The 9,780-nt window shown below is 37.9% G+C and overlaps 1 protein-coding gene across 1 annotated transcript in view; it reads left to right on the forward strand.

The window, feature by feature from the left end:
• Positions 1–9,084, forward strand: part of LOC106882477 (DNA damage-binding protein 1) — a 30,435-nt gene extending 21,351 nt beyond the window's left edge. The window contains exons 18-28 of the mRNA XM_014933164.3: positions 213–308; positions 998–1,236; positions 2,557–2,721; positions 3,279–3,373; positions 4,026–4,196; positions 4,925–5,034; positions 6,032–6,117; positions 6,450–6,533; positions 7,257–7,359; positions 7,719–7,857; positions 8,477–9,084. Coding sequence (XP_014788650.1) covers positions 213–308; positions 998–1,236; positions 2,557–2,721; positions 3,279–3,373; positions 4,026–4,196; positions 4,925–5,034; positions 6,032–6,117; positions 6,450–6,533; positions 7,257–7,359; positions 7,719–7,857; positions 8,477–8,560 — 1,372 coding nt within the window. The 3' untranslated portion in view covers positions 8,561–9,084. The remainder of the gene's footprint in view (positions 1–212; positions 309–997; positions 1,237–2,556; positions 2,722–3,278; positions 3,374–4,025; positions 4,197–4,924; positions 5,035–6,031; positions 6,118–6,449; positions 6,534–7,256; positions 7,360–7,718; positions 7,858–8,476) is intronic.
• The last annotated feature ends 696 nt before the right edge of the window (positions 9,085–9,780 follow it).

Below are 9,780 nucleotides of genomic sequence, written 5' to 3' on the forward strand. Positions count from 1 at the left end.
GTAATAGACTGAATAATCTGTTATTATTTTCTTATTTAATAGATCTTTGGGCTAACAGTCACACTCATGTGCTATCTTTGACTATTGTTACTGATTGTTATGCTGCTGTTGTTTCTGTTAGCTGCCAGTCTATTTTCTTGAAAAGTTTTGAGCCTGCTTGCATTCCTTCAATTTCATATGACTAATTTTGTGTTCTTATATATTCAATTCAGTCTTGCTCTGGCCAATGATAGCACTTTGACTATTGGAACAATTGATGAAATCCAGAAGCTACATATACGGACAATTGCACTTTCAGAGTCTCCACGGTAAGTTTCATTGACCCACTCATGTATTTATTATATTGGCTTGTTTAACCAATGGCTCTCAAATCGAGGCATGCCGCAAAGAATGGGGTTGACTGGCCCATGCGGCAGCAAATAGCTTTTAACCAGATGAGTACTTAACAGTTCGGTTTTGTTTGGGAGGAATTGAAGACGGTAAAGTTTAATTAGGGAAGTTAAAGGGGCAGGTGTAGCTGTATGGTTAAGAAGTACGCCTCCTAATCACATTGTTTTGGATGCGACCCCACTGTGTGGCACCATCAGCAGGTGCCCTTGACTGTAGCCCTAGCCCCCCCCCCCAGGCTTGTGAGTGGATTCGATATACAGAAACCGAAAATAAAAACCCTGTTGTGTGAGTGAGAGAGAGAGAGAGAGGGAGGGATTGTGAGGGTGTGTATGTTTGTGTCTTCTCATCGTGACATCTTGTGATAGTCCCTGTCATGCAACCAGTATCATTCATTTTCAGCATTTGTGAGAACATGTCCAGCCATGGGGGAAATATTACCTTGTTTGGAAACAGGCGAGGGTTAGGGACAGGAATGGTATTCAGCTGTAGAAAATCCACCTCAACAAATTGTCTGACCCATGCAAGTATACAAAAGTGGTCATTATGATGATGATGATGATGATAATAATACATTGTGATGATATTATGGACATTTATTTTCTTTCAGTCGGATTGCTTACCAAGAGGCCTCTCAAACATTTGGAGTGATTTCTATGAGAATGGATATCCAAGATGCAAGTGGGACTCGACTTTCACGAATCAGTGCTAGTGTCCGTGCAGCTAATACATCCTATAGTACCAACACCAAGCAGATGACCGGTAGCACGAGTGCCATACCTGAGTATATGTACGGCGACCAAGTTGAAGTCCATTCATTATTGATTATTGATCAGCATACATTTGAAGGTACATTATCCGTTTGCTTTGGTTTTACTGTCTGTCTTTTCTTTTGTAGCAACTTTTCCGTTTTTACATCTATTTCCCCATTTACGACGTCATGGAGAAAAGCTTTTGAGGAGCTGATTGTCTTTCTGTCTCCTTTTTATGTCTGCTTCAAAGCAATCACGTCTCTCTTTCTTTTGTTGGACTGCTATGTTACGGGGACATTAACAAATAAGTAGGCCACACTCCCATGTAGTCTAGTGGTTAGGATACCTGGCTTTCATCCAGGCGGCCCAGGTTTGATTCCTGGCATGGGAACGTAATTTTTTATTTTTAAGGCGGTGCTCCAGCATGGCTGCAATCAAATGACTGAAACAAGTAAAAAATCAAATCAACATCTGTTGTCAAGTGGATGGTAGGCGCACACACACACACACACACACACACACACACACAAATTAAGCTTCCATACAGTTTCTGTCTTATGAAATTCTCTCATAAGGCATTGATTGGTCTGGGGCTACAGTAAAGTCACCTGTCTAAGGTGCTGCACAGTGGGACTGAACCGAAAACCGTGTGGTTGCAAAACAAGCTTTGTAACCACACAGCCAAGCCCTGAGTTCAATTTCTCTGTTTGTTTTTCTTTTATTGAACATAAGCTGCAAAGCGTCTGCATCAGATCATTAAAGCACTTGATCATTAAAGCACTTGATCATTAAAGCACTTGATCATTAAAGCACTTGATCATTAAAGCACTTGATCATTAAAGCACTTGATCATTAAAGCACTTGATCATTAAAGCACTTGATCATTAAAGCACTTGATCATTAAAGCACTTGATCATTAAAGCACTTGATCATTAAAGCACTTGATCATTAAAGCACTTGATCATTAAAGCACTTGATCATTAAAGCACTTGATCATTAAAGCACTTGATCTCTCTTTTGTTTAACCCTTTCATTACCGTATTTCTGTTGAGATGCTCTGAGTTTCTTTCAATTAATTTAAATATAACAAAGAATTTAGTAAAATAACTTAGTCATCATTAAGCTAGTTTTAGGAACATAAATTGTGACTAAGGTTTGGTGGAAGATTTTAATTCCAAACTTATGAAAACAAGACATTTGTACTACCGAGCCAGAGGTGGTTTCAGCCAGGCTGGTATCAAAAGGGTTAAGGCTTCAAAATCTGGGATTGTGATCTCGCCATGGGTTCTAACAGCTACGCATTCCGTTTTGTTTTTTTATTGTCTCTTTCCCCTTTACACATTACTCATTGCTACTGCTGTCTCTTCTCCACTTTCTTGTCCTACCTTACAAACAAGATGACGTGTCTATTCTTTAGTGCATCATGCCCACCAGCTAATGGCCAATGAGTTTGCATCAAGTTTAATCTCGGCAAGACTTGGAGATGATCCAAATACCTATTACATTGTTGGAACTGCAATGGTTAATGCTGAGGAAGCTGAACCGAAACAGGGCAGAATCATCATTTTTCATTATAATGATGGTAAGTGTTGTTTATTTTATTTTCACTCTCTGCTTGCCTCTTTAGATGTGTCTGGCTCTCCTTCAAGCTATGGCAGGTTTTCAGGTGGCTTTCTTACAGAACTACTTTTTTTTTTAACTATATTAAAAAATAAGTGCTTGTGTGTGTACACATATATGAAAGAGAGAGACAGAGTGTGTGTGTGTATATATATGTGTGTGTGTGTGTACATGCATACATAAATATATATATATATATATATATATATATATATATATATATATATATATATATATATATATATATATATATATAGTGTGTGTGTGTATATATATATATATATATATATATATATATTTATATAGATAGGGTGATAAATTGAATATTAATTCAATTTAAAACCAAGTAGCCTAGTATATAAAAAAATCTGAAAATTCAGAAAATTCAGACACGTGTAATATATATATTGCATGCTAATGTGTATGTAGGTGCATGTATATTGTGTGTGTATGTATAGATGTACACATGGCTGTGTGAAATTAAATAAATGAATACATTTTCTGTTTCTCTTTTTCCAGGTAAACTGACTGTTGTTGCTGAAAAAGAAATCAAAGGTGCAGCCTACAGTTTAGTTGAATTTAATGGCAAATTATTGGCAAGCATTAACAGTACAGTAAGTTAAATCTATTTGATATTTGTCTTGCAAAAGCCATCTTAACTTTGCAGTATGTTTTTTATTTTATTTTGGTTCACAATTTTACTTATTCTCAAACTGTATTTCTATAAAAGTAATTTACATCTTCAAGATGATTGACAATTAACTGCCTATTTTAAAATACTTATAAATTATTTATTAATTGTAATTTTTACAAAGAAATGAATGTGAGAAGAACGCTTTTAGTGTGCGGTTTTATTTAAAATCCAATATGGGCTCCAGATGTCGCCATCAGCTTCTTGAGTTGCCCTGAAATTGCATCAACTGATTTCACCAGGAACTCTTCACATATTCACCCTTCAAGTTCTTCCAAAGTCAACCAACCCCAAAGAAAGAAGTCACAGGGTTTTAAATCGGGACTCCTGGCTGGCTACTCATGTGGACCACGATGACCCATCCATCTCCCAGGGAAGTGGACATTCAGCCGTTCATGAACAACAAGAACAATATGATTATAGAAATTTTCATACTTCAAAAAAACGAACACAAAAAATTTAAGAAAAAAAATTACAATTAATAAATAATTTATAATTATCTTAAAATAGGGAGTTACTTTTCGATCACCCTGTATAAATAATCTCCATTGAATGTTTTACATTTTTTGCTTTAGGTGCGTCTATTTGAATGGACAGTAGAGAAAGAACTTCGCCTTGAATGTAGCCACTTCACAAATATCATTGCTCTTTATTTAAAAACAAAGGGTGACTTCATCCTTGTTGGAGATCTGATGCGATCAATAACTTTGTTGGCTTACAAACCCCTTGAAGAGAACTTCGAAGAAGTGAGCATTTTTTAAAATCTTTACATTTTCATCATCACCATCATCATTTACTGTGATGTTGCATGCCGACTTAGGATGAATTGTTCAACAGGATCTGACACCTGAGAGTTGTATTGTCCTCCAGTGTCTACTTTGGCTCGGTTTCTATGGCTCCTCTCCACTGTCTGTTCACCAGTCTCAGAGGCCTTGTAAAAGCATCCTGGACAATACTTGCTCTCTTTATCTAAATGATAAAAAAAATAAGAACAAAATGGGAAAGGTGTCTGATGCAATAAAATTATAATGAAACTTCCCAGGGAATTGCTGTAAGTGCTGGTGCCGCGTAAAAAGCACCCGTGCTGGTGCCACGCAAAAAGCACCCGTGCTGGTGCCACGCAAAAAGCACCCGTGCTGGTGCCACGCAAAAAGCACCCGTGCTGGTGCAGTGTAAAAAAGAAGCACCCAATACATTCTGTAAAATGGTTGGCTTTAGGAAGAGCATCCAGTCATAGAAACTTTGCCACAACAGACAGTTGGAACCTGGTGTAGCTCTTTGGCTTGTCAGCTCCTGTCAAACCATTCAACCCATGCCAGCATGGAAAACAAATGTTAAATGATGATGATGATGTCTTATGAAACTTTGAATCATTAATTTATGTGTCTCGGGCATTAAGTTGAAGGAGGCTATTAATTTATATTAATCTTTGAAAATAATCAAATGGGTTTTAATCCTTTCTACTTCTGTTCAGATTGCACGAGATTCTAATCCGAACTGGATGACAGCTGTTGAGATCCTTGATGATGAGAATTTTCTTGGAGCCGAGAACTCTTTCAATTTGTTTACCTGCCAAAAAGACAGGTAAGTTTGCAGGAAATGTTTTGCATATCTTAGAATAATATACAAAAATGGGTGTGTGACTAAGATGCTTGCTTTGCAGCCTCATGGTATTTTGGGGCTCAGTCCCATTGTGTGGCACCTTGAGCAGATTTGGTAGACAGAAACTGCATGGAACCGGCGAGCTGGCAGAAACGTTAGCACGCTGGGTGAAAAGATTAGCGGTATTTCATCTGCCGCTACGTTCTGAGTTCAAATTCCGTCGAGGTTGACTTTGCCTTTCATCCTTTCGGGGTTGATTAAATAAGTACCAGTTATGCACTAGAGTCGATATAATCGACTTAACCCGTTTGTCTATCCTTGTTTGTCCCCTCTGTGTGGCCCCTTCTGGGCAGTAAAGAAATAAGAAACTGCATGGAACCATATTGTGTGTGTGTGTCTCCTCCCCCACTTCACAGCCAGTGTTATTTTGTGCCAGTCTGTTTTCAACAAATTGTTTGTGAAGATATTTTAAAGTTCTTTACTCTCTGCCTTGCAAATTATTCTCTTGAGTTTGAAGATTTAGTTTAATATCATAGATTGTTTTGGTGTGAAGATTATTACAATTTTGATTATTACAAGTTTTATTTAAAAAACGAACAGGATTGGTTGTGTGGTAAGAAGCTTGCTTCCCAACTACATGGTTCTGGGTTCTGTCCCACAGTGTGGGACCTTGGATAAGTGTCTTCTACTACAGCCTTGGGCTGACCAAAGCCGTGTGAGTGAATTTGGTAGATGGAAAATGAACCTGTGAGGTTGCCAGGTAGCTTACAAGACATGGACGTCTTAGCTGAGAAAGGAACTGAGAAAAGTGGCCATGTGCCAGGTGAGAAGTTGGAGTACGAGGGAAGCAGGTGAAGGTTGGAAGTAGGAAGGACATCAACCAATTCCACCTGACCTATGCGAGCATGGGAAAAGTTTCTGAAACAAAGTAAGAAAGGTGAAATAACCAGATCTTTGTTTATTTTGTTGTTCTTGTCAGTGCTGCAACCACAGATGAAGAGAGACAACATTTACAGGAAGTTGGCCTTTACCATCTTGGTGAATTTGTGAATGTTTTTAGACATGGTGAGTTGAAAGATTGTTCTGTTTGACAAAGTTTTACAAATCAGATGTTGATATCCGTTTCATTATTGATGTGTTATTGGTTGTTTGTACAAATTTTGAGTATTCTAATTATTTGTTTTCCTGTTGATTGAATTGAAACTGTCTTATATGTTTATCTTACACATTTTATATATAACCATTCTTAGATTTAATTATTTCTTTATTCCTAATTTTACGCCTATCTCTCTTTATAAACAGTCTGTAAATTTTCTCACAGATGTTATGATTGTATTGAAGATTATTGATAGCCTGCAATTTAATTTATGCTATTTTGTTTTCTTCTTCTCCTTCAGGTTCATTGGTAATGCAGCATGCTGGGGAAAATTCCACTCCCACTCAAGGATCTGTGTTGTTTGGTACTGTGAGTGGTGCTGTTGGTTAGTATTTCCATTCTTGATTGTTGCAATTCCTTGATGGAAGATTGATGCTTTTTAAGTACAACCATTTCATGAAGCATCACTTATAATGGTGTATTGGAATAAACGTATGAATAAACAGGTTTTCTATTAGAGAAACCAAAATGTTATAAATTTAGAAAGGAACTTTATAGATGAATATACATAACTAATACATTTTGGAGATAATCCAGTTCTATATTTAAGAAGTGAGGAATTATTTACATTATTTACATTTGACAGATATTTGTCCTCATCTTGTTTGTTAACACAACGTTTCAGCTGATATACCCTCAGCCTTCTCCTCCTCCTGGTCTTGTTACGCAGCTGCCCATTTACCATCCCACCCGAGAATATATCAACAAATGGTGAATGCAGCAATGTACTGCAATGGCACAGCTCCCCCCCCCCCCACCTACCATCTAGCCTGAGTGATTAACTTGCTCAAGGGTTTCAGATTGTTTGTGGGCAGTTAACATCAAAGGTTAACTATCGATATACTCTCTTATTATAACTACTCTATCTACTTCCTGTGTGTATGTGCCTACATGTTTGCATGTTGTGTTTTAATGGTTTCTGCCGATTTATTTATTCAGGCTCTCAGTTTATTTTTGCAGACTCACCATGTTTGTATCCATGACGTTTCTTTCATTTGTCTCTTTTTTTTCTTTTCCCCTTCCGCCTCCTCCTCCACCTCTTTATCAGGTCTCGTGACGCAGCTGCCTCAAGATTTCTACAACTTTCTACTTGAAGTACAGAAAAATTTGGCCAAAGTGATTAAGAGTGTTGGGAAGATTGAACATTCTTTGTATCCTTTTAAACCATGCCCTTCATGGGACTGAACCTGAAACCATGGGGTTGGGAACCAAGTCTGTGCCTTGATCATCATCATCATCATTTAACGTCCGCTTTCCATGCTAGCATGAGTTGGACGATTTGACTGAGGACTGGTGAACCAGAAGGCTGCACCAGACTCCAATCTGAACTGGCAGAGTTTCTACAGCTGGATGCCCTTCCTAACGCCAACCACTCCAAGAGTGTAGTGGATGCTTTTAACGTGCCACCAGCACGAGGGCCAGTCCGACGGTACTGGCCATTTATTTATATTTTGTGTGGGTGTTTGTGCAGATATGTCTGTGTTTTTTTGTCCTTAACTGCATCTTTCAGATGGAGGTCATTTCACACAGAAAGGAAAACAGAACCAGCCGAAGGTTTCATTGATGGAGATCTAATGGAGAGTTTTCTTGATCTTGATCGAGACAAGATTGACCAGGTGGTGCAAGGACTGCAGAGTTCACATACTAAAGTAAGTTACATCCTTATTTTCACAAGATACAATAATTTCTTTCTTATGAACTGATAGGGGTTTCATAAAGCTTGTGCTTTCGATTAAACTCACAAATATATTGGATTCATCGTCCTCATCATTTGAACATCTATGTTCCACACTGGTGTGGGTTGGATGATGCAGCCCCTGGATTCAATGGTGTAGTCTCTGGATCCAGGGACTGAATTGTGCTCCAGTGTCTGCTTTATGGTTTCTATAGCTAGATGCCCTTCCTAATGCCAACCACTTTGCACTGTGTACCGGCTGCTTTTTTTGTGTGCCACTGGCAGTGTTGATGGCACATCACCATGCGACTTGCTGGGCTACAAACCCCAAGGTGTGAAGTCAGCTTTATGCTAGGGGAAAAGGGGTTAAAGTAGTGGCATAGAGCAGATTCTTAACAAACTGCACGAGACTCTAGTTGGCTTTGGCATGGTTTCTATGGCTGGATGCCCTTCCCTATGCTAACTTCTTTATAGAATGTACTCGGTGCTTGTACGTGGTACTGGCACAAGTAAATTTTTCTTATTTTGTGCTGTATATCATCCAGTTGGGTTTTTATGTTAATTATTCTTTTTCTTTTCTTTTTCTGTTTCAGTTTGATGATGGTAGTGGCATGTCGAGAGATGCCACAGCTGACGACCTCATCAAGATAGTGGAGGAACTGACACGGATTCACTGAGTGTTTGGCCTTAAGGAAAAGGAGCATTTCTCTCTTTCTCTTTCTTCCAATACCCCTTTCCTCATCCAAAACCCACATCATCCTCATCATCATCACCACCATCATCATTCACCACTATTACTGTAACTGACTCCACCCCAATCAGATCCCCCCTCCCCTCGCCCTTGCTTAATTTTTGTTTGTTTCTTTCTTTGGATTGAAGTAGTCTTCTTTTTCATCTTGTTTCTTTCTTTCACCTTAAACCCTTCCTTTTCGTCCTTCATTTGCTCTCCTGTTAAATATTGATAGGTAGGGATATGAAGTAGGAGGTCTAAATCACCAATAGGTCTTTGTGTTCCTTCTCTCACTCCCTCCTCCGTCTCTTCTTCTCTGCTCAGCTCCCTTACCATTCTTTATACTTCATTGAAACAATCTGTGTTCAAACACACTCACACACAAGTTTTATTTACAAGCCTACATCCATATGCATGTGTGTGTGTATAAATATATATATATATATACCTCATTAATAAAACTGCAAAGACGTCACAAAAACTGTTACTCAGAGTTTCACGTTCCTGTTCGCCGGACAGTTTTGGTTGAGAATGGAACAAAATATTGTTATATGCATAAATAAATAAATATATATATATATATATATTTATGAACGTGAAACTCTGAGTAACAGCTTTTGTGATGTCTTTGCAGCTTTATTAATAAAGCATATTACTCTACCCCCGGTAGTCGAGTACTACTTTTTTCCCACCTTGTATCGCATTTATGTGCTTGCTCTGGTTTATATATATATATATATATATATATATACATATATATATATATATATGTGTGTGTGTGTGTGTAAAATAACTCTTATAGGACTAGTAAGACAACTAGTTTGATAAGGGCCATTTATTTAATAAATATATCAGTCATTATCTTTGGCCACATCACCTTGCCATAGATGCACGTGTGTGTACATGCACAGGCATCCATACATTTGGTAATAGTTATGTAATGTTAATGCTTAGCTATGAGTGTGTGTTTGCACATTTAACAACAGTCTACCTTAACTGTTAGATTACTTCCCTTGTTTCAAGTAGCCAGTAAATTGTAAAAGAAGAAAAAATAAACAAGGATGAATCTAAAATACTACACACCAGTTAGATAATGCATCCAGCTTCACTTTGTGTAGTCTATCAGCATTTAATACTTTCTCTTGCCAAATAAACTAGTTTTGTCCT

Source organism: Octopus bimaculoides, chromosome 7 (genome assembly GCF_046866305.1).
Source record: "Octopus bimaculoides isolate indiv1 chromosome 7, ASM4686630v1, whole genome shotgun sequence".
Classification (NCBI taxonomy): Eukaryota; Metazoa; Mollusca; class Cephalopoda; order Octopoda; family Octopodidae; genus Octopus; species Octopus bimaculoides.